This window comes from Polypterus senegalus, chromosome 8, assembly GCF_016835505.1.
Source record: "Polypterus senegalus isolate Bchr_013 chromosome 8, ASM1683550v1, whole genome shotgun sequence".
Taxonomy (NCBI): domain Eukaryota; kingdom Metazoa; phylum Chordata; class Cladistia; order Polypteriformes; family Polypteridae; genus Polypterus; species Polypterus senegalus.
Window position 1 is genome coordinate 104,057,809 of NC_053161.1, and position 26,663 is coordinate 104,084,471.

The 26,663-nt window shown below is 36.5% G+C and overlaps 1 protein-coding gene across 1 annotated transcript; it reads right to left on the minus strand.

Moving 5' to 3' along the window:
- Positions 1–515: 515 nt before the first annotated feature.
- odf3b (outer dense fiber of sperm tails 3B) lies at positions 516–26,663 on the minus strand. The gene is made up of 7 exons (XM_039761525.1): positions 26,524–26,663; positions 24,788–24,914; positions 22,520–22,723; positions 18,902–19,003; positions 7,382–7,503; positions 6,423–6,563; positions 516–1,900 (listed from the first exon to the last, which is right to left on the minus strand). Exons 2-7 carry the CDS (start codon positions 24,894–24,896, stop codon positions 1,808–1,810), a joined length of 771 nt encoding a protein of 256 aa, XP_039617459.1. The 5' UTR covers positions 24,897–24,914; positions 26,524–26,663; the 3' UTR covers positions 516–1,807.

Sequence of the window (26,663 nt, forward strand, 5' to 3'; positions counted from 1 at the left end):
GTTCTGGTTTTTGCCGCGTAATTATCTTAAACTAATAAAATAATAATAAATACTAAAAAATTAAACTAATAATTATCAGTGCGTCTGTACTATATTCTTGTCTAGCTGATGCTTATAAATAATTATATGTGAAAAATGATTGCTGTTTCTCTATATTTGAATACATCTATGTAAAATATATGTAACATTTTCTCTATACATTATTTTAAATAGGTTAACATATTCAAATATGTTGGAGGGCTGCAAATTGAAGCACCACCCCTCCCCGTGGTGGGCATGAACTCGAGCTACGCCACTGATTTCTGTGTTAGTTTATGCTAAAGCCACATTCGTGTACAGTGCCTGCTATAGCTCAGTGTACAAATTTCATAGCATCTTACCATATTCAGCTCAATTTCAATTCAGGTTCAGATACATAAATCTCTTACCATTTCCTGACCATGATGGAAGCATGTTTCAAAAATGGATGGTGGTTATTTATATACAACAAGAAGATTAATTGACAACACACAAGATACTCAAAGGAACATATTTATTTGAAGGTTGGGCTGCATATTGTGATATAGAACATACAGTTCAGTGTAAAGGCACTTAAAGCTCAGGTGAAAATAATAAAAACAACTTAAAAATGAAATTCATCTGTTAAAAGATAGACATATGTACTGTAATGATTAAATAACAGTTACAGTATTAATGCATATTTATTTTTCCAAAGTAAGTAAGCAATGATTAATATAGCTAATCTTATTTAAAGTTGTTTACTCACATTGTTGTAAATATTGATTTTACTTGTCTGTACAGGCCCATGAAGGAGGGTTATAAACGAAAGCATACCTACCAACAATGGGCAGGAAAACCCATGCATTGACATTTGGCACTTAACACATCCTCACTCAGTTCCAACCTTTCTTTTGGTAGTAGACATTATGGTGATTTCAATTGCAGAATTTAAGATACGCATGCGATAAAATATTCTCAAATGTAATTAAAGTTTACAAAAATATGAAATACTGTCATGAACCGTGAAAATTCACAAAATTATGTGTTCCAGTGCACAATTCTAAGAGGAAACATGGATTTTTAGTGATGTCAAGATGTGTGTCTCTGAGAGTGTTAGTGTGCTTTAAAACAGAAATGTGCAATTATACATTTCCAGGAGTTACATAATTAAGTAAAATTTTGTGAAATGGTGGCTGTTTGATAAGTGAAACCCACTAGATGAACATGCATGCATGATCACACTTTGAAGTTCTTTCATCTGCAAGTAGCACATTTTCCTCTGTTATGCAAATATACTTGCATACCCTAAGACATTGTTACATTTGTTACTAACATGAAAACAACAAAATAATTATTAAACTTTAATTAAGAAGCTTCCCTTTGTGCAATTATTTTAGTCAACATATCCATTTCAAGCTGATGCTTTCATGTGAAAGTGAATCTCTGTCAAAACCTAGAGGTATTCCTATACGTTTAATAGATTACAGAATGAAAGTATAAAATGTTAATGTTTATTAGCTTAATATTCAAAAGAAATTCAATTTTCATAACAAAAGTAATGTAATTGTATATGCAAAATATTTGATTCACCAATTTTATCACTTCAATTATAATAAGTTTAGAAAAGTGAAAAAATGGATATTTTTCCCATTATGAAAACTAGGCATAACAATTACATCAACAGTATAAAATGGAATGATGCACATATAAAACATTTTTAAATGGTGACTTATCCTTCCTTTTCAGATTTTTATGCAATATAAATTACACCTTTCCAAGACATGAGGCCAGTTGCTGCAGAAACCTTTTAATCTTGCACATCCACAATGAGAGGAGCCACATATTCAGAATGTCGGATTCCAAATGAAAAGCTGGGAGGTTTGGCTTTAGAAAATGTCACCTGAAAATTGCAATTAAAAATGTTATTGGGACTAATCAAACACATTGCATTCTATTAAATGATGTAGAGAATTTTAAAGTAAAGTCCCCAAATATGTGTTAATGAATAGCTCAACTGCTAATATAAAAAAATATTTCATGACCCATGCAAGATTTTTGGATATGTCATATGAAAATAGCTAATTTAGTTGCGGAGTATCTAGCTACCAGTGGTATAGCTGATAGTACATTAAAATAACGTCTGTTTTCCTTTGCTATTAATACATATTTTACTTTTCAGTAATTAAACCCAGGTCCAAATCTCCTCTTTTTCCATTTTAAACCTGCTACCCCTTTTTTGGTCAGAAAACTTCACAGCTTGGTTTGACAGTAATGTATACTTTTATACTTTTGAACAACAGTTCCTGGAATAATCTCGGACAAATAAATAAACAAAATGTTCACTTGACATATGGATATGTGTTTGTGCAACTCACACTAAGGCTGATTGTTTCACTGTTTTTCTTTGAACATATTTTTCTTAACACTTTTACATCCAAAATGTGTTGATATGGAATCAGAAATTATGATTATCTGGTCATTAGAATTCACATTTTGTATTGATGCATCTTCAACATTGATAATTATTTTACATTCCATAATCCCAGTGAACAACAAAAACAATGCCAATAAGAAAAAACAAGAAACTTGCAGGGTATGAGTTTAAGGTTGTGTGTGTATCTGTGCTCTACAACTGGCTAGGATTCTTTCCGGAGTTAATTCTTGGAAACCTGAGACATTATAATGAAAGAAGATGTAGCTGAAATAAGTGTATAACCACATTCACCAGTATCAAGTCAACCCCACAGTGAATGGGCAGGCAAATGCAATTTTAAAAAATCTAAAGTTAGACTCGGGTGGCATGGTGGTGCTGCCTCGCAGTAAGGAGATCTGTGTTCGCTTCCCAGGTCCTCCCTGCATGGAGTTTGCATGTTCTCCCCATGTCTGAGTGGGTTTCCTCCGGGTGCTCTGGTTTCCCCCCACAAATTTTCCCAAATTTTACCAAATGTGAATTTCATGTATACAAATTTTATGATTATGTACTATAATACAGTCATATATAAACCATTTTATATACAGTACATATATACATATATACATATATATACACATATATACACACATATATATATATATTATATATATATATACATATTATATATATCCTCTTTAATAAAAGCCCTATGTGCGTCCAGGTGTCCGTGTGTGTGTCTCTTCTGGTGTAGTGCGCATGCGCGGGGTCACACGGCACGTGTTCAGTCTCTTCCTGTGCATTCCCTGTGCAGACACACACATAGGCGCATGAGAGACAGACACGCACACACAGGCGCGTGCACGACAGACACACGCACGCACACACGCACACACAGGCGCGCGGGACGCACACACACGCACACACACACACAGGCGCGCGCGGGACCCACACACACACACAGGTGTGCGTGTGCATTGTTGCAGTGTTACTTTTCTCGGTTGTTTATTTATTTTTCAACTGTTCATTTTTTTCCCTGTGTGTAAAACTCATTAAAAAAGGTGTTTTTAGAGAGCGGGTTGTAAGGCTATAGCGTGAACTCTTCCAGTGTTAGTTTTCTCAGTTGTTCAAGGTTTTCTTAGTGTTATTCAATGTTTTTACATTTAGTTTACTATTACGCTGTGCATTCAGTGGTATAATTAACTATATTTGTGCTTAAAAACGTAACAAAAATATATATTTACATACAGTTCATACGGTCTGGAATGGATTAATTGTATTTACATACAATCCTATGGGGGGAAATTACTTCGGTTCACGACCAAATCGGGTTAGAACCAGAGTTTTGGAACGAATTATGGTTGTGAGCCGAGGTTCCACTGTATTACTGTCATACAAAATTATAGGCATTTTAGGGAAATACAAACCAGTATTGCTGAGAGAGAAAATTAAAGGCACACAATACAGTGACAAATATTACAGCTACATACAAGATCCCTTACCATTTAATATAGACTGTTCCTACTAATGTTTATGCACTACTGTTCTAGTGCCCGTTATTGTAACGGGCTTAATGTCTAGTATATATATATATATATATATATATATATATATATATATATATATATATATATATATATACACACTAGGGGGCTTCATCCCCCCCCCCAACCTGCACTACACGTCAGTTACTTCGCGTCTCTGATGCTCGCATATGTAGATTTCACTTTCACCAAACAACAAATCTTTTCATTCTTGCAGATAAACATCTTCATTGGGAAGAAACACTACTCTTCCCTGATGGCAACAAGAATTAGACGATCTACAAGTCTCCGACTTAAAGTTTAAATCGAACAATACATTCAATCTCTTTTCGCTGTTCCGTTATTTCACTAAGTAATAATTTCCGTTTGTTTGCACTAATGTGATCTTAACTATAATTTTTTTGAGACTTTCGAATTTTAGTACTTTCATTATCTCTAACCTGCTCTGCATGTGTATTGTGTCAAAGTTGTTGAATTCTTTATGACGCTCTACTTTGTCATCTACTCTTTGTCGTTTATTTCCAGCCCCTGCCATGGTTAAATCTCTTGGCACAAAGTCTCGTCTATTGGAAAATCATGACAAGAAATATCTTACACCTCTCCCACTGACACAAATGACTGAAAATGATTTATATTTATAAATCACATGATATTTCCCCCCATTAACACCACTTAACATAGAGTTTTTATGAATATTGGAGAACTTAACTGTGCTAAACACATTTCCCTTGTTTTTGAAAGTTAATGGATAATTGTGAAAACATCATGGTAATGGTGCTTTAATGAGAAGTATAGTAACGTGCTTATTTAGATTTCAACCACAAAGTTTGTTCTCTTGTACAATTGTGTGTGTTCATTTCAAAGAGGGATACAATACAGGTATCGCATACAATATAAACAAATAGCCTTGTTTCAAAGCAACATTTGTTCACATATCAGAACATTTCCCTGCTACCTGTGATTCACTATTTAAAAATGTACATATGGTCTTGAACTGGTTAATTGTATTATATAAGTAGACAATTTAACATTTTTCAACAATATTACTAATTTTACTTGATATTTAATTAATAGAGGTGCAGTCATTTGACACTGAAAATGTCATGTCAATGACTTTCAAACCTGGAATTTTACAACAGAAACCTTTATTTTATTTGGAACCTTTCTACAGTGTGTCCATTACTGATTGATAGCCATGCCATAAAAATGAGAGATCACATAACAAGGAACCAACCTGAACTTATCTTAGATAATGTAACATTGTGTCTGTTATATAAAATGACTGTGTATTTCTTGTCTTATTATGATAGTTTATTAAGTTTTTTTTATTAGTTCTAATAGATTAACACATAATTGCTAATATCACTTCAACGTTAGCCTTAGATATATTCACACGTGCATATGGGAGACAGCTTAAGGGCTCGAATAATGGTGTTTCTCCACTAGGCAAGGGTTGGCATTGTTATCTAAATCTTTCTCATTTTGTTCCTTTGCAGACCTACAGAAGACCCCACTCCATAAAAAACATCATTCCTGTTTCCAGTCTCATCACCCTGTCTTCCAAGGACATCACTTCCTCTTCCAGTCCCTCAGAGGCCACCTCTTCCTGCCACACAACTATATAACCGCCTCATTTTCAAATGTTACCTCAGTTCTGTTTTGGACATGTCTGTAAAGAATGTTGCATTAATTCAAACTGATTTTCAAGTATACGGGGTGGCTATCCCAAACCTTTTTGTTGTGTTTCTGCTTCTTATTATACAGTGGCATAGGTGGCAGGATTATTGTTCGAAAGATGACTGAAGAACAAGACCTAATTACCATTCTAACTAGCACAGAGCTTCAAAGACTCAAGGTACAACTGGGAGAGACTTGGACACAGTTGATGGAATCTGAAGCACATGCCCAGACTCAACTGCAAGATCAGTCATGGGCTCCATCCCAGATAATATTACCACTTCAAAGTAAAGATGACATTTAATCTTACTTTTTGATTTTTGAAAGAAGATCTACCCGAAACCACTGGGAGTGTGCAGAATGGGCCAAAATATTGGCACCATTCCTGAAAGGTGAGACACAGCAGACTTATTATGAGGACGTCACTTCCGCTTCTGGTCCCTCTGAGCTCTCCTCTTCCTGTGACCAACTATATAACCACCTCATGTTCAGATGTTACCTCAGTTCTGTTTTGGACTCAGACCACTGCATTTATTCAACCTGATTTTCAAGTATATGGGGTGGCTACCCCAAACCCTTTTCTTGGTTTCTGTTTCTTATTTTACAATACCTTATTAAAAAGGGAATAAAAATTGTAATATAATTCACAATTAAATCACAGCACATAATATGCTGAAAAACATTAAAGAAATCACAATTTTATCATATCATGACCAATGCATCATAATAATATCCTATCATGATATCCCTTCCACTTCTACTTTACAAATGCCCAGTTTAAGTTTACGTACCTTCTCTGGACTATGGGCTCCTGGTCCAGGTTTCTGTGTTGTATCACCTGGCATGCTGTTTCGTGCTGTCATACTGAACTGAGGAAGTTTGCTTTTATATATATTGGGGTCAGTCACTTTGTATGTGCCTGGACCTGGAGTCTGAACAATAAAAAAATAAAAAAGACACATATTATTTGATTATATATGAACTAAACCACTAAGAAAACTAACCCAACACATGCAGAATTACAAATATATTTGTATTCAACTAAAAACAATGTTTTTTGTTTACTTCATCACAGGGGAGTGGGCAGTCACATACCATCTTTGTACTATGAACAATTAGACAGGATCCAACCTTGAGCCTTGGGATATCATTCTGTCAGAGGGCTTACTCATATTTAGCTATACCCCATTCTAAAGGAGACAGCCCTACATAGACACAAACAAAAAGTACAGTCTCCATACAAAGAGGTTCCTGGAGCTGTGAGCTAGCAATACTAATCACAGCACCACAATGTGTTCAAAAAGTATAAACAGCAAATGTACTTAAAATGTATATATTTTAATTAATTAAATAAATTTTATTAAGTTAGATTTACTTATAAGCATTTTATTGAAACCATTTACAAAGAAAATAAGTTCACAATTTCATACACATTCTAATGTTTGCATGGTCGGCTATAGTTCAGCTGTTGAAAATCTATTTGAGCAAGAGCTACAAAATTTAAATTAAAAGTGAACAAAATAATATATTTTTTAACATTACTACTCAAACTAATTGTAATTGGATTATGGATTATTTCAGTTATTTACATTTGATCACCTTATATTAACCTTTATTTCTGCAGCTCTGCAATGGAAAAAGTAAGAAATGGATGAATGAACCAGAATTACAAATTATCCAAGTTTCCAAATGTTCATTGTTAATGCCATTAAACTGCATGTATGTATGTATAATGACATATAAGTCTTACTTTTTGTAAGTCTTCATGGAAGCTTCCAATAGTGCTCTTTCCACTCAGGGAATAAAAAGGAGCTGAACTTTTAGTCACAGTTTTGGGTCCTAGCATGGGAGGAAGAGTGTATGCTGCTGGCCCTAAGAGAATAAGAAAGAAAATCTAACTTATTTTTTCCAAAATAATACTTCCTAATCTTTATTTTTCTATTCCAAACTTTTAGATAGACTAGAAATATTTTGTTAATCAATTAAAGTAATTAACATTCATTTATGTATGCTATTAAAAATAACATACATTAAAATAAATTCAAGAAAACAAAAACAGCATTTCTTTGACAATTTTAAAGTTTATTTTGAAGTACAATCACATAAAAGAATACTATGTATTATTTTGCACAGTGGCAGTCTAACATGCTCTATGAATAAAATTAAATATAGGAGAAAATAACTCTTAAGTCTGCATCCAAAATTGTGCTATAGAAATAAATTACATATAACATTAATGTCTACAACATAAATATGACAAAAAAGATATAATGAACATGCTAATGGGTAAATCTAATCTGTTTAAACAGTACTACATAATAAAGGTAGAATATAAAAGTTATTGTTGCTGTTCTTGAATATATCAAGCCAGATGCAAAAAATGAATAGGCACATAGCTGATGAGTCCTTATTTTTAGCTATATATCTAAAGCAAAATACCTGCGCTTCGCAGCGGCGAAGTACTGCCTTAAAATTTTTATTAAGAAGAAAACTAAACCTTTTTAAACCGAGGGAAAATATACCAATAATTATTTGTTAAGGATCTCTTTGTATACCACATTGTGAGTTCGGCCCTCCGGTTGTAATATGACCAAACTGTACGCTGAGCTTACTCTTGAACATGCAACGTACAGTTGGCTATGTGACAAGTAATCTTGTTTCAAATCTCACAGCATGGATTGCTGCTGTCATAATCGGTTTGAGTTTCATGGTTCGACAGTATTTGTAGAACTTATGTTGAAGAGACATTCAGCATCTGTAAAGCGTTGTAAGTATACAACCGGTTTCATCGATAAACTTCACATCCAGCTTTTGAGAGTTTAAACATTCATAAACATCAAAGTGTCCACTACTGAAATTGTCACCTGTGAATCTAAGATGTTTAAGAGGCATTGGCGGTTGTCGAAAGGTGTAAAATATTTGGCCATTTCGGTACACTTGAACGCGACAACCGAACAATTTAGCGGCAGCCATCAACTCACATGCAGATCCATAGGTGAAGGGCTTAAGCATTTCACTCTTATAGTGCTCCTGTGTAATATAATTATTTCCTGTACCGTCATCAGTCCACACCTTGAACCTGTCCCAGTCATTCAATACATAAGACACAATGTTCCTCCGGATATCAAGAGTGAGCCTGATATGGCCATGCAATATGTAACAAAGAGAATGGAAAAGGTATCTCCGGGCATGGAAACAACTCAGTAAGTGACAGTTCTTTAATAGATGGTGATCACCTCGATAGACATGTTAATGGGGGTACGGTTGGAATGATAAAGGAAATGGATACCTGAACAATGTAAAGTAAGTCTAAAATACCTACACAATAACTATAATCGTAATAAATGAACAATAAAACAGCGGAGAAGCCGTGGATTAAATTAAAAGGCTGTAGTTATCAGTAGGGAAATGTGAATCCCATGGTGTAGCAAGGAAAGGAGTGTAGAGACTGGAGCGATGGATGGCCTCATATAGGCAGGCAGCCAACAACGTGGGAGGCATTGGGATGGGGGACCCAGTGTTGCAGGCTATGGATGTATACAGTATATGTACGTAAGTAGGATTCAGTTAGCGTTGGGAGCCCGCGTACAAAATATCTTGAAGATGGGCCAATAAGTAACCAAGACCGTTGAAAAGTTTTATATATGGCGGCCAACAATGGCATCATACCATCGAAATAAGTACATACATTGGTTTCGGTTAGCGCAGGGAAGCTGCCTACCAAATTTCGTGAAAATGGGGCCATAAATAAGAAAGTTCAACATGGTGGATGTTGTTGACCATTGCGACCGTTACACGTAGAATTTCGAAATGAAACCTGCTTAACTTTTGTAAGTAAGCTGTAAGGAATGAGCCTGCCAAATTTCAGCCTTCTACCTACATGGGAAGTTGGAGCATTAGTGACGTTGGAAAGTTCAATATGGCGGCCAACAGTGGTGTCATACCACCGAAATACGTATGTACATCGGTTTTGGTTAGCGCAGGGAAGCCACCTACCAAATTTTGTGAAAATGGGGCCATAAATAAGAAAGTTCAACATGGCAGACGTTGTCGACCGTTATCGAACATTATGACAGTTACGTGTAGAATTTCGATATGAAACCTGCTTAACTTTTGTAAGTAAGCTGTAAGGAATGAGCCTGCCAAATTTCAGCCTTCTACCTATACGGGAAGTTGGAGAATTAGTGACATTGGAAAGTTCAATATGGCGGCTGACAGTGGCGTCATACCACCGAAAAAAGTACGTACATTGGTTTCAGTGAGTGCAGGGAAGCCGCCTACCAAATTTTGTGAAGATGGGGCCGTAAATAAGAAAGTTTAACCTGGCGGACGTTGTTGACCGTTGACCGTTACATGTAGAATTTCGATATGAAACCTGCTTAACTTTTGTAAGTAAGCTGTAAGGAATGAGCCTGCCAAACTTCAGCCTTCTACCTATACGGGAAGTTGGAGAATTAGTGACATTGGAAAGTTCAATATGGCGGCTGACAGTGGCGTCATACCACTGAAATAAGTACGTACATTGGTTTTGGTTAGTGTAGGAAAGCAACCTACCAAATTTCGTGAAGATGGGGCCATAATTAAGAAAGTTCAACATGGCGGACGTTGTTGACCGTTATGACCTACCAAATTTCATGAAGATGGTGTCAGCCTTCTACCTACACGCGAAGTTGGAGAATTAGTGATGAGTGAATGAGGGCTTTGCCTTCTATTAGTATAGATGCTAATATTTTATTTTCATATTCATAATACCATAAAATACTATAAGTACTACAGTTGAGTACATACATACACTCTCTATTATAAAAAAAAATCTTGGAAGGAGACGAGACGTGATTTTCTCAGAGAGACACTTTCACATCCCGCAAGAGACGTCTTTGTGCCAAGAGATGAGTAGATGACAAAGTAGAACGTTGGAAAGAATTCAAATACGTTGGTACAGTACACATGCAGAGCAGGTTAGAGATAATTAAAGTATGAAAATTCGAAAGTCTCAAAAAAAGGATAGTAAAGATCGCATTAGCGCAAACAAACGGAAATTACTACTCAATGAAATAACGGAACAGCGAAAAGAGATTGAATATATTGTTTGGATTTAAACTTTAAGTGAGCGACTTGTAGATCCTCTAATTCGTATTGCCATCAGGGAAAAGTAGTGTTTCTTCCCAATGAAGAGGCATATCCACTGAGATTAAAAGATTTGTTGTTTGGTGAAAGTGATTTGGAAAAAGTCTTGCCCACGTCTAAAACATTTACAACCACGCACACGGTTCAATCATTTCTCATTTGTGTGAATGCAATTGTTAGACACATTTCTTGTAGAAAGAAAGAAATGATATTCACTCATGGGCACTTATACATTGCATTGTCACGATGTAATTCCAAACACGGAATCAAAATTCAATGTGATAATGATGAAAAGGTAAAAGCGAAAAGAGATTGAATATATGGACATAAGTGATATGAGTGCATTATGTACATATTGTTTGGCTTTAAAGTTTAAGTTGGAGACTTGTAGATCGTCTAATTCGTGTTGCCATCAGGGAAAAGTAGTGCTTCATACCAATTAAAAGGCCTATCCACGAGAATTAAAAGTTTTGTTGTTTGGTGAAAGTGAAATCCACACACGCGAGCGACAGAGATGCGAAGTTGCTGGCGCGTAACGCAGGCTGGTGGGATGGCGAACGAAATGAGCAGGGAGCAAAGCCCCCTATTACATACTTAAAAAAAAAACCTTCCCAAAACCATTAACTCCAATTCACAGTCATTGGAGTCCAAAGCTTATCCAAGCAGGATCAGGAGCAAGGCAGGAGCAAACCATGGATAGGATGCTAATCCACTGCAAGGCCCACTCATTCCCTTGCACAAATACTTTCATCTTTTGAAATACAGAGAAAAACAGAAGTACACAGAGGAAAAACACACACAAAACTGTGAGCATGTGCAAACTTCATACTCAAAATGACTATCCTCAAGATTAGGACCAGGACTCGTAAAGGCAGCAGCGTTATCCACTACATCACTTAATACCTGAATATTGGTTAATTATCAATTTTTTGGCATGAACAGATTGATTGAAACTATAAAATAGGGTGGATATTTCATTCACATGGGTTGATGCCATTTTTAATCTTAACGTTGTCAGTTGCTTTGTATATAAAGTGGAAATTTCCCATTTGGAATTCCAGTAGGAGGGAACCTTTCCCAGCAGCATTGAGTGCAAGGCTTGCCCTAAGGTGCCAATCCATTGCAGGGTCCATGCAAACACATGGTGCCAACTTAAAATTATTCATTAACCAGCATTTCTTTGAGGATGCAGGAAGAACCCCAGAGTCACTGGAGGGAAACCAGCCCAGAAACATTAAAAACTATTGTTTTAAATACGGGTTTTTATCATTATATATCCTCATTATTACTCGGACGCAATCTGTTTATGTTTTAATTACAGCTATAAACGTTTGTGCTTAATTAATTTTTTTTTTTTTTTTTGTCTAATTATTTTCTCTCTACCCTAAACGAGACTGTTCAATATCATACCCTTGGTTTATTGTTATTGCAATTATTGCATTAAGACCTATTATGCTTATTCTGGACCACTTTCTAACACCATTCCCTGGGTTTATTATCTGGGTGTATTATCTTAATACACTAAGATTGCTGAAGATTATATATATTCTAAGTTCACAGTTTGCTAATGATTAAATTTTATGCATATAGTATTTAGACTATATTGGTAATAGATATCTCTATTTTTTAATCCTAAAACGCCGCTGCGTGGGGGCTTGATGTGCTTTGGACGTGCTCTGTCTCTGGGTATGTCAGAGGACCGGGACTGTGTAAAGTGGGTTCTAGCCTCAGGTGGGGAGGCAAAAAGGGAGGGTGGGGGGTTAAGGGGGGGAGAGAAAGAGAGCAGGCTATATCTATACCTAATCTATCATTTTAACCTTTCTAATTATAACTACCAACGTAATAATATGCTGCATGGCAATAACTCTTGGGGAAATAGGAAATTAAGGCCAAAGCTGTCTCACTTCCAGTTAAGACTACAAAATGACATCAAAAACTCAGAATCAATGTCTCCATGATGGGACAGTAAACTTTGTGAGCTGGAATGTTAAAAGCCTGAATCATGAATTAAAGAGAAAGAAAGTATTCTCCCACCTAACAGGTCTAAACACTAAAATAGTATTTTTACAGGAGACTCACTTACTAACCAAGGATCAGTTCCGGGTGCAAAAAGACTGGACTGGCCAAATGTTCCATTCTAGTTTTACAAAGTAAACTAGAGGTGTGGGAAATCTTACACATAAAACAGTCTCATTTATAGCATCAGATGTAGTATTGGATCCTGAAGGGAGATATGTGATGGTCATGTAAGACTTATCTGACTGTAAAATGATTTTGATAAATGCTTATGCACCTAATGTTGATGATAAGGAATTTATACAAAATTTATTTGCATCCATTCCCAATCTGAACACTCATAAAATTATAATGGCTGGGGACTTTAATTGTGTTTTAAATCCACTCTTAGATATGACTTCTACCACAGTGGGAACGACATCTAACACTGCAAAGATAATTACAAAGTTTATAACTGATCACAACTTATCAGACCCCTGGATGTTTTTAAACCCAAACTCAAGAATATATTCTTTTTACTCACCAGTACATCATTGCTACTCAAGGATTGATTATTTCTTTATAGATAATAACTTCTTGCTTATGATTAAATCTTGCAAATACAATGCTATTGTTATTTCTGACCATGCACCTCTGATCTTGGAGCTAAAGTTACTATGCCTCACACACTCATCTCGCAGATGGAGTCTCAACCCGCTTCTATTAGCAGACGAGAATTGTACAGAATTTATATAAAAATAAATCAGTTTCTTCCTAGAGACAAATATATTCTAAGAGATTTCTGCAGGATTACTCTGGGAAACTCTTAAGGCCTTCTTAAGAGGGCAGATTATCTCATATCTTTCCCACAGAAATAAATTAGAAACCAAGAAAGTAGCAGAGATAAAAAGTGAAATTACTAGAATAGATGAAGAACATGCCAGACTACCAAGCGAGGCTCTACATAGGAAAAGGCAGGCTCTGCATTCAGAACTAAACCTCTTGACAACTAAAGAAACTGAGCAACTAATTTATAAATCCAGACATCATTACTATGAACATGGAGAGAAAGCTAATAAGCTTTTAGCTCAACAAATTCACAAGGAAGAAGTCCGCAACGCAATCTCAGTAATCACCAAAACGAATGAAGACAAAATCATCGACCACAAAAATATAATGCACACATTCAGAGACTAGTATAATTCCTTATATACTACTTAGTTTAAAGAAGACAATACACAATCTAAAGCATTTCTGGATACATTACAGATACCATAAATAGACACTTTTAGTGCGGAGGAACTCGATAAACCTCTGGCGTTATCAGAATCAGTGGAACCTCGGCTTGCAAGACGAGCAAAATTTTTTAACTAATTTTGACTTGATAAACGAGCAATGTCTTGCAATACGAGTAGTATGGATACACTTTGTCTGCTCATCGTCATGTGATCACAACTGAGCTGATGGCGCCGTCTCTCTCTCTCCTTATCTCTCTTGCTCGCGCACGTCTCTCTCTTCTTATCTCGCTCGCTCCCGCACACGTCTCTCTCTCTCTCTTTCTCCTTATCTCTCTCGCTCACGCACAGCTCGTCTCTCTCTCTCTCTCTCTCTCTCCTTATCTCTCTCACTCGCCCGTGTCTCTCTCTCCTTATCTCGCTGGCACGTCTCTCTCTGTTTCTCTCTCTTCTCTTGAGGGCAAACGTCTCCTATTCTCCGTCTGAGTCTGTGTGCCTCACTCATATAGTCAACATCCGTACGAGGGTATATTGTTTACTACAGCATTGTGACTGTGTGTGTGTGCAAGCTGTGAAGTGCGAGTCCCCATCTTGCGCCCCAAAACACGAAGCTGAGTCTCAGTACTTTAACAACACCAGGTTTATTCAGCTTGAAACAGCAACAGTGCGGTTATTTATTCTATTATATCTTTACAATGTTCTTTGTATGACCCATTGACGGCAGGCGCTTATAGCATGTCTGCAATCTTTTTGGATGCGCTTATACGGCGAACTGTTACAGCACTGGGAGGCTGAGATTGCTTTGGGACACTCTTCCGCGTGTTGTCCCGTTGGGTGGAATCCTACATGAGTTTAGAAACTCACTCACACCAGCCATGATTCTTTTTAAAGGTAAAGTGCAGGTTAATTTGTTTTATGTATTTTTACTTTATATTTTGTATTAATCATTTTTATATGAATAGTTTTGGGTTGTGGAACGAATCATCTGAGTTTCCATTATTTCTTATGGGGAAATTCGCTTTGATATACGAGTGCTTTGGATTGTGAGCACGTTTCCGGAACGAATTATGCTCGCAAAACGAGGGTCCACTGTACTAGATGCTATAAAGTCACTTCAAGGCGGGAAAGCAGCAGGCCCTGATGGCTACCCTGCAGAATTTTATAAGAAATTCTCTGCTCAGCTAGCTCCTATTAGCAACATTTAATGAAGCCAGAGACAATCAAACTCTTCCTCAAACTTTTCGCCAAGCACTAATCACCGTTTTTCCAAAACAAAATAAGGACTTATTACAATGTACATCATACAGATCAATTTCACTTCTGAATAATGACATTAAAATACTCTAAAAAATCATAGTTAGAAGGATGGAGAAACTGCTCCCCTCTGTAATATCACAAGATCAAACTGGATTTATCAAGGGCCGACACTTATCTTCAAATGTTCGACACCTGTTTAATGTAATATACTCACCAACTAAATCAAACACCCCAGAAATATTATTATCATTGGATGCAGAAAAAGCATTTGACATGATTGAATGGAAATACCTTTTTACTACATTGGAGAAATTTGGGTTTGGCCCGAACATTTGTGCATGGATCAAATTACTGTACAGTGATCCCTCGCTATATCGCGCTTCAACTTTCGCGGCTTCACTCCATTGCAGATTTTAAATGTAAGCATATCTAAATATATATCACATATTTTTCACTGGTTCGCGGATTTCTGCGGACGATTCTTTTAATTAATGGTATATGCTTCCTCAGTTTGTTTGCCCAGTTGATTTCATACAAGGGCCGCTATTGGCGGATGGCTGAGAAGCTACCCAATAAGAGCATGTATTAAATAAAACTCCTCAATGATATACGATATGCTTCCCGCGCAGTGCTTCACACACTTCAAAGCTCTAACAGCCCGTATTGATTTTTGATTGTTTGCTTTTCTCTGTCTCTCTCACTCTTTCTGACATTCTCTGCTCCTGATGGAGGGGATGTGAGCAGAGAGGCTGTTTGCACAGAGGCTGTTTGCTTAGAAGATACGGACACTCCTCTAAAAAATGCTGAAAGACATTGATCCCTTCATTGCGGGCCGCTTTACTGCGGTGCTTCATTTACTTAAAAGCCCAACAGCCCTATTGATTTTTGATTGTTTACTTTTCTCTCTCTCTCTGACATTCTTTGCTCCTGACGGCACTTCTTTGAAGAGGAAGATATGTTTGCATTCTTTTAATTGTGAGACGGAACTGTCATCTCTGTCTTGTCATGGAGCACAGTTTAAACTTTTGACTAAAGGGTGTTATTTCATGTCTAGAGGGCTCTAATAATGTTAAAAAATGTATTTAGAAGGTCGTAAACAGGTTTTCCATGCTCTAACTGCGAAATATTAGATTTATAAATAAAGAATCCTACTTTGTGGAAATTCATTTATCTGTCTGGAGCGGATTAAACGCGATAAACAAGAGTTTACTGTATAACTGTGCGAAGAATATTTATAAAGAGCATGGGAGAGTTTCTAAGGGCTTAAAATATATAAAAATATCCATACAAACATATGGTTTCTACTTCGCAGATTTTCACCTATCGCGGGGGATTTTGGAACGCAACCCCCGCGATCAAGGAGGGATTACTGTATACCAATCCAGAAGCTTCAGTTTGTATCAACAAGAGTTGTTCAGACTACTTTAAACTAGAACGTGGTACTAGACAAGGATGTCCCTTGTCACCGCTACTGTTTGCAATCGCCATTGAACCACTGGCAATACATTGTCGAAATACTGATCAGATAAAGGGGATTATCAGAGAAGGACTGGAACAGAAAATTTCACCATATGCAGATGATATGGTAATGTATATATCAGACCCACAAAATTCTGTGCCTGCAGTCTTAACAGCACTCACTGAATTTCAATAGATCTCTGGTCTCAGAATTAATCTGAATAAAAGTGTACTCTTCCCAGTGAATTCTCAAGCATATAAAATTAGATTAGATACCCTACCTTTTATCATTGCAGAACAGTTTAAATACCTAGGGGTAAACATCACAAGTAAACATAAAGCTCTTTATCAACAAAATTTCGCCGTCTGCATGGAAAATATTAAGCAAGACTTGCATAGATGGTCAACTCTTCATCTCACTCTAGCTGGAAGAATTAACACTATTAAGATGAATATTCTTCCTAAGCTTTTTTATTTCAAAACATCCCAATATACATCAATAAATCATTTTTTAAGCAATTAGTTTCAACAATAACCTCATTTATTTGGAACTCAAAACATCCACATATCCAAAGAGCAACCCTACAAAGACAAAAGGCAGAAGGAGGCATAGCTCTACCTAACTTCCAGTTTTATTACTGGGCAGCAAATATACAAGCGATAAAAACCTGGAAACAAATAGAAGAACATACACAGGCTTGGTCCGCAATAGAAGTAAAATCCTGCAGTACTTCTTTATATTCCCTGCTCTGTGCCCCAATAAACACAAGTTATCTGCAATATACAAATAACCCAATTGTGCTTCACTCACTTAGAATATAGAACCAATGTAGAAAGCATTTTAAGACGGAGAAGCTTTTATCTGTGGCACCTCTGCAAGAGAACCACCTCTTTCAACCTTCACAAACATATGCAGTCTTTAATATCTAGAAAATATTTGGGATTAACTTGCTTAGAGATCTTTATATAAACAACGTCTTTGCATCCTATGAACAATTACATTCCAAATTTAACATTCCAGCTACATATTTCTTTCACTATCTTCAAATTAGGAACTTTGTTAAACAGAACCTTCCCGATTTTCCTCATCTTGCACCCTCATCCATGCTGGAAAAAATATTGCTCAATCTCAAGGACTCAGACACCATCTCTGCAATATATAAAATTATTTTACAGCCCCTCCCTTTCAAAGATCCAAGAGGACACTAGGAAAAAGATCTCTCAATTAATATATCAGAAAAGGAGTGGAAAATTGCAATGCAGAGAATTCACTTGAGCTCCATATGTGCAAAACATACAATTATTCAACTCAAAATTATATATCGAGCACATCTGTCTCGCTTAAAATTGTCCAAAATGTTTCCTGGGCATGATCCAACCTGCAAACGTTGCAACCAAGCCCCAGCCTCACTGGGTCACATGTTCTGGGCCTGCACCAAATTAACATTATTCTGGACCAAAATTTTTAATTACCTTTCAGACAGCCTTGGTCTCACAATCCCTCCTAACCCATTAACAGCTGTGTTTGGGGTTCTTCCAGATGGGTTTAAAGTGGAGAAGGACAAACAAATTGTGATTGCATTCACTACTCTTTTGGCACACAGACTTATTCTGCTAAACTGGAAGAATCCTAACTCACCTCTTTTAAGTCAGTGGGAAACTGATGTTTTATACTATTTGAAATTGGAAAGAATCAAATACTCAGTTAGAGGATCTGTACAAACTTTTTTCAAAACATGGCAGGATCTAATCAGTAATATTTTAAAATAAACTCTTAAAGCACAGAGGAAGCCATTATTTCTGTATTTCTTTGTCTTCTGCATTCATCTCTATTGGCTTCTCAAACATATTAAATTTAGGTATGTTTACAAGCCTTAAATTTAACGCCGTTTGCCTTGCTCTTTCTCTCAGGGGTGGGGGTTGACTTATTCTTATTTTTATTTTTTGTAAAAATTGATTGTTGTTTATGGAATGATTGCAATAAAATTAATAAAATTTCAAAAAAAAAAAAAAGAAAAACTACTGGGTGAAAGATTTGAACCTAGGACTCTGGATCTGTGAGGTAGTACATCAGCACTATTTTAAATAGCATTGTACATTCATCTGTTATAACAGCAAAATACATAACAATAATATACATTTTAAAAATATATAATACATATTTTAATAATAGAAATGAAGTAGTGAATGCCACATACCTGGTGTCTGGTCATTTCTAAATCCTTTAGATCGAGCAGAAAGAGAATAGGCTGGAGCTGAATAAAAAGAAGACCTTCCAGCTTTTTCTGGAGAATATTCCCCTGTAAAAAGACACATTAAGTATTTGAAAAGAAATGTAATGTTGACTTATATTGTTTAATAAAGAAAAATCAAAAGCTGATTTAACAACTGTAAGAAAAATGTAGCAGTAACATTTACTGTACTTGCACAGACAGATACTCTTTCGCAAGACCCAGGAAACATTACTATTATAATGAAGATACCCTTGAGTTATATTTTAAAAGTTTCAAAGAGGTGTTTCACTCCCTGTTTTGTAGAAAGAGAAACTTTGCTTGAGGCCTTTAATAAAATTATGCAACCTCCAAGGAAACCAGTGTTGGCTTCTATAAATCTAGGTGCTATGGAAACAGCAGGGAAGATCATGATGGGTATCTACATAACGCAAAATACTGGAAGTGTAGAGGATATTTAAGCAAGTCTTCTGCCAGGCTTTCTCATTACAGCCCATTATCATAATTAGAAATGCAATGACAAAGAAAGAAGCTGATGATGGTGTATGTAACCAAAGATTAGGATAGAATAACTAAAAGAAATGTAACCACAACACAGAAAATATACAAACCTAAAGAGTATATTGATTTTCTATTAATTTCAATATTCTCCTAAAACATAAATTTTCACTTACAGCACCAATGTAGATATAAAAATGTTGGCACCTGACTGACAAAGTCTAATTTATATAGTACAGTATATGCCAGGCAGGCTTTTAAGTGAGTGTTCATAATAGCCTTAACAGTAACGTTATACACAAACTGCTCATTTTCATTAGCATAACATTCTGATGATATCTTTGACGGTAATGGAGAGTTAAGAGTTAAAGCATAGTGAGTTTATGGCTGGCCAGATTGCACTGAAAAGTTGTGAAACTTTAAGGCAGTCATTTTCCAACCTGCTATATGCTAACACAGGGTCACAGGCATCTGCTGGAGCCAATCCCAGCCAGCACAGGGGGTAAGGCAGGAACAAACCCTGGGCAGGGCGCCAGCCCACCACAGGGCACACACACACACACTAGGGACAATTTAGAATCATCAGTGCACCTAACCTGCATGTCTTTGGACTTTGGACACGAAGGAAACCCAAGCAGACATGGGGAGAACATGCAAACTCCACGCAGGGAGGACCTGGGAAGTGAACCCAGGTCTCCTAACTTGCGAGGCAGCAGCGCTACCACTTTAAGCATTAGATATATTTTAAAACCTTGCAAAATGTTTTAAACAATATGTTTTAGTATTTTTATATTATTCAGTGTCTCAAGCATATTCTAAATTCTTTATCACTTACTTTTAATGCCTTCCTTTTGGTTATCTGCTTAGTTACTTCATCTGTTTTCCATTGACGGATATGACTTAAAACCGTTTGGAGACATGTGACACAACATATGCCTCTTAATCTTAAAAAGGTCTGTAAAAAAGTTTGATCTATCGACTGCATATACAGTATCTATTTATCTATGTATACTGTATATAGTGGCAGATTGCTAAGGTCCTTACCTGGCCGGGATGCCTGGAAGGACCGGAAAAGGGCATTAATAGCTTCCGGGTCACAAGGAGACCGCCCTGCACTAGTAGAGGACCACGGGAGAGGAGCAAAGAGGTTCTGGCCTGTTTGGACCCATGGCCACCGCAGGGGGCACCTCAAGCCTCGTGAGACCTGGAGAACTGTTACTTCCAACATAGCAGGCAAGATGGTGGATGAACCTGCCAGGGATGCCCGGAGTGCTTCCGGTGCAAAGGGCAGCACTTCCGCCACACCAGTAAGTGCTGCTGGAAGATCGTCATCAGCCACCTGGAGTACATCCGGGCGGGAATAAAAGGGGCCACCCTCTTACACTTGAGGAGCTTAGGTTAGGAATGGGAGCAGGATAAAGCCCCCAGGAGGAGAGTAGAAGCGGGTAAGGACTGTGAGAGAGAAGTCTGATTATTGTGGGGATTAATTGCTGTGTGCATTGTGTGGTGTTCGGGACTGAAACCTGTGTTTGTTTATGGCAAATAAACATGTGACTTTTATAAAGTTGTGGTCTCCGACTGGTGGTGTCCAGGCAAGTCTCACAATATACAGTATATATAAAAGAAACGTCCTCTGACTTTCAACTGTTTTTACTTTCAGTAAACTTAATGTGTAAATATTTGTATGAACACTAAAAGAGTCAACACCATAAGACATAAACTAAAAATGTTTCACAATGTGTCCCTGAATGAAGGGAGGCTCAAAATCAAAAGTACCAGTCAGTATCTGGTGTGGCCACCAGCTGCTTGAAGTACTGCAGTGCATCTCCTCCTCATGGACTGGACCAGATTTGTCAGTTCTTGCTGTAAGATGTTACCCCACTCTTCCACCAAGGCACCTGCAAGTTTCTGGACATTTCTGGGGGGAATGGCCCTAGCCATCAATCCAAATCGATCCCGCTCCAGGGTACAGGCCTCGGCGTAACGCTCATTCCTTCGACGATAAACACAAATCCGTCCATCACCCTTCGTGAGACAAAACCGTGACTCATCAGTGAAGAGCACTTTTTGCCACTCCTGTCTGGTCCAACAAAGGTGGGTTTGTGCCCATAGGCAGCGTTGTTGCTGGTGATGTCTGGTAAGGACCTGCCTTACAACAGGCCTACAAGCCCTCAGTCCAGCCTCTCTCAGCCTATTGCAGACAGTCTGAGCACTGATGGAGGGATTGTGTGTTCCTGGTGTGACTCGGGCAGTTGGAATTTCTTGCTTTATCAATGGGGTTGGGACCAGCAGTTGTGTTGTGCAGAAGTCAGGTTAGTTGGACGATCATTTATTTTTCAACAGGACAATGACCCCAAACACACCTCCAGGCTGTGTAAGGGCTATTTGACCAAGAAGGAAAGTGATGGAGTGCTGCGGCAGATGACCTGGCCTCCACTAAACACCTCTGGGAACTCCTTCAAGACAGTTGGAAAACCATTTCAGGTGACTACCTTCTGAAGCTCATCGAGAGAATGCCAAGAGTGTGCAAAGCAGTAATCAGAGCAAAGGGTGGCTATTTTGAAGAAACTAGACTATAAAACATGTTTTCAGTTATTTCTGAAAGTTAAGTACATAACTCCACATGTGTTCATTCATAGTTTTGATGCCTTCAGAGAGAATCTACCAATGTAAATGGTCATGAAAATAAAGAAAACATATTGAATGAGGAGGTGTGTCCAAACTTTTGGCCTGTACTGTATATATATATATATATATATATATATATATATATACACAGTATATATAGTAGGAAAACCGACAATGAATTAGGTAACATAAATACTGTATATGTCACAGGAGTGACTGTAGTGAAATGGCTGTGATATTTTAGAGCTATAGTACAAGGAGACAATGGTTTGATGCTCTCTAAACCTTTTGCATTAATTTGCTTGCAATGTCTGCAATTGACATATCATTTGTATTCAACCACGCCAAAATTAAATTACAAAAGTCTCATCTTAATTCTTATCACATTTTGAACATATCAGTTAAAAAATTACATTTTATAACCTTTTAGCTCTAAATGTTACCCATGCTGAACATTACCTGGACCAGGAGTTCTAAACTGGTTGAGATCCTTGGGTCGTCCATACAAAGAATATGCAGGAGTGCCATCCTTCCCTATTCTTGTGATATTAGGTGGAATTAAATACCCAGGACCTGGGGAGCACTCATTAGTTAAGGAGCAATGACGAACTCCAAAACTATATGAAGGATATTTGTACTTTCTTGGATCATGTTGGGAAGTTCCTATAAAATAATTTGAATGGTATTAGTCACATGTAAAACATAAACAAAATGAACTCTTGAATGATTATATTTCAACTTGAATACTAAAATGCTATTCAAAGTGAATGGTTTTCTTAAAATGCAGTTAAACAAGAAATATGACACGCTAAACAAAATCTGCTCTAATTTAGAAATCCAGCTCACCATTCTGACTGGCACATCATTATTGTTGTTTTTCTTTTCTGTATTAGGATGTAACTATTAAAGAATTATAACATGATAATTAGCATATTGTACTAGAACCGGCAGTTCACTTAGTAGGTAAATGTTTCTCATGCATGGTTAAAATTATTTTAGATTTCATTAATAGTAGTATAAAATAATTCATTTTAAAGTAAATTAGCCTTAAATTTGTTTTCTGTCTCCATTTCCAATATTACAGCTTCACAAAGTCTCTCCTATTTCCATAAGGTGCAAGTAAGTGACCTGAACAGGGCCTTCTCACTCCCACACATAACTTCTAATATGAATACTTTTGGGATAAGGCAGGAAACCCGGGCACTAGAAAAAGCTAAGTAGATAACAGAAAATATAACTGTCTATCCATCAGATTTGCTTCCTGTAATTTAAGGGTGATGTGGAGATGGGGCTATCCTAATAGCCTAAGATATTTACATGCTATCAAAGGTTATTAAAACGACTTTTGGGAAAGAAAATAATCACCAAATAATGCACAATGTATTGTTAATACTTGATGTTTTAGTATATATATCTATTTTCTATCCCTCTTTTCTAAGCCACAGTCATGGGTTGTCAGTGTCAACCCAGGGAGCATTTAAAGCAATGGAGGAAATGTCCCACTCACTCACCGAGCCCCAATCCATTCTCACTGAACCTAAGCCAATTTAGAGTTTTGAATTCCCCTAAAATGTATGCTTCTGAGCTGTGGGTGAAAAGCCAAGGTGGCACTTTATACCTATTAGGCACATACTGCTATGTAAGTCCTTAACAAAGGCTTCTTTTGGTTTTAATAACACAAACCATCAATAAACTGGTCATCTCTGTGCAATGTGCGATATGAAGAGCCTGTAATCTGTTGGTAAAATAACTGCAAATATAAGATCTTCATTTGGTTTTTTGGCATTTTTTGAAGAATGGAGAATTGTAAGATATACTGTAATATTACTGACTTAAGCCACCAAAGTAGCGGTATTGTAGCATGCTGCATTGAACAGAGATAAATAACCAGTTTATTGAATTCTATTAAGAAAAAAAGAAGGCTTTGTTAAAGACTTGTTATATAAGAATATGTGACTAATAGACACATCATAGGTGGTACTGTACCTAAGTAAATGTGTGGCCAAAATCAAAGCAATTGAAAAGAACAAAGAGTGTCCAGACTGGGATAAGAAGCCAGGCTCTGGAGTTGTGAGCCGACAGCACCAACCACTACATCTTAATGGCTTCTGAGAAAATTGGTAATTAACTATGATTAAGTTAAGAAAAAATACCTAATAATGTAGGGTCCATTTTAAAGCATCACCAAAATCCCAACAATGCTTGTACATTTAAACATTTACAGTGCATTAATTGTGCATCTGAAGGCCAAATACCATAACAAAGGTGGTGTTATTTTCATTAACACTTCAGTGTAAGTATCCATTACAAGCAGCTGTTAACAGTCTGAATGGTATAAAATAAATCATAAACCTTTTAAACTTTGTATTAAATTATGGAAAAACAACACATAACACATTTCAGGAGTCTTGGTATTTTAATGGTAATTTACTTTTGCTAATAGCACAGTTAATAAAATGTTTGCATAGTCTTAATTGCTGGATTATAATGATTGTCTAAACTAAAACGTGACCATTTCTATTATGATATAAAAGTGTGCAAGGCTTATTTGCGTTCATTTTTAACCACATATAAAAACCTGCTTATTTAATGAGACACTTCATAAGTAATATAAATGCTTTTTAAACTTCAATTTACAAATGTGAGCTGGAAAATGTAATATTTGTCTAAATAAATGACTTTCTGTACATTTTAGCTGATTTCCTCTGTTTGCTGAGCACACCATACCTGTAGCACCTGGGAGTGCGTACTTTGGTCCTGGACTACTGTAAAGTGCTGCAATTGGTCCTCTTGGTTTATGTGGTCGCCAGCTTCCTACCCAAATGTCTGCAGACATCTTGATCTGTAAAATTAACTGCAAGAGGCAAAGAGACAAACATATCTTACTTGAAATTGTAAAAAAACAGACTACTACCAATGGGTTTATATTTCTTTATTTTATATTTCTCAGAGAATTATAAAAATAAATTATTTATATATATATATATATATATATATATATATATATATATATATAAAGAGTCTATACAGATTGTCTTGCTTATAATAATCTGAGGTTTGCTTGATTAATTGTTAATCTCTTGAAAACTTGACAATATTTCAATAAATACCTGTATGATAAAACAAACACAGACTTTTTCTTCCTCAGATTCATATATGTGTTGTTTATTGCCCAGCTTTAAAACCCTTTCCACAGAAATTGCAGTTAAGTGGTCTCTTAGCAACGTTGTCTTTGACAAGTGTGCCACACATTCATTATGCTTCACTGAGAGAAAGGCCCTTGGCTAGTAAATAATAGACTGCTACTATAAAAGAACAGCAATTTATTGTCTTAATGACCCTATAAGTGTACGTTAAAGCAAATGTGGAAGTGTAGGAAACACAGAAAGATTTACTGTGCATCTTTGGTTAGCTGCATGGAGTTATGTTTTAATAAACCAAATACGATGTAGTAGCAAAAATTATCCTTAAAAAAGACCAATTTTTAAGGTTTTGCTAATTATCATATTGGGGATCCATTATAGGACTTTAAATACACGCACCAAGCTACATTTACTTTTGAAACTGTGAAAGGTAGGATTCATTACTCCAAAACAATAACTTTGCAGTGTTTTTCTTGTACTGTTTATAGTTTCCATGGCAATCTGAACACTTTTTCTGGAGTTGAACAGAAATGTTATAGATAGAGAAATTAAATGGCACCATATGATGACTGATAGATAGATAGATAGATAGATAGATAGATAGATAGATAGATAGATAGATAGATAGATATGTCAAAGGAGTACTTTGCTTCAAAATGTTATTGCAGGCGAGTAGATAAAAACGATTTTGTCATCAGGTGAAAAATTATATTGTACCTAAAAGTTAATTTATGGCTGTATTTTTTATTTAAGTGTTTACACTTTCAAAGTTCAATCTATCATTGTATCCATTTTACAACAGATACACGTTGAGACTATGCGACATTATTCACCCATTAGTTTTCACATCTAATGTCAATTACTATAGTGAAAGTTTTCAGTTCTATTTATTCACAGACCACTTGAGAGATGCTACGCTATGCATAATAACAGCTCTTTTTTCGCCAGAAGCCGAATTCTGAGGGATTTTACTCACTTGCATACCGACAGTGAAAACGAAAGATTTACTTTTTGCACAAATACAATCGCTAACCTATCACACATTGAAAAAATACAGATCTGAAGAAACTAATAGCATGCTTTCTTGTCAAATTATCAATTTTCCTTAGATACAACTGTTCAAAGTTAATCAAATGTGTTTTTCGTTATTAATACCTAAGAGAACGTAATCAACTGGTACTGATTAGTTATACACATTTCTATCGACACAGATGTTCACTACAAAATAAAAATGCACTTCCCATCTATAGTAACTTAAAAAATCACGCAACTCACGCTATTAGAAAAAGTAAAAGTATAAAATGAACAAGAGTCGCGAACCTTTGCCAATCTCTGCCGTCGAGTCCCGCTTGTAGTCCCGCAGCTGCTGCCGCACGTGTACCTTTAACTGGAGCGCCGGACTGTTTACATCCGTCTCCAGGCGACGGCGAGCTGCAACCCAGGCACTGCGTTGCTATGGC

What these genes read in the sequence shown, in the direction of transcription:
- odf3b (XM_039761525.1), bottom strand. Translation starts at nt 24,896, where the DNA reads ATGTCTGCAGACATTTGGGTAGGAAGCTGGCGACCACATAAACCAAGA. An exon ending in CGCACTCCCAGGTGCTACAG is followed by an intron (nt 22,724 to 24,787) that starts GTATGGTGTGCT and finishes ATTATTTTATAG; the next exon opens with GAACTTCCCAACATGATCCA. An exon ending in GAGCCCATAGTCCAGAGAAG is followed by an intron (nt 1,901 to 6,422) that starts GTACGTAAACTT and finishes TGCAATTTTCAG; the next exon opens with GTGACATTTTCTAAAGCCAA.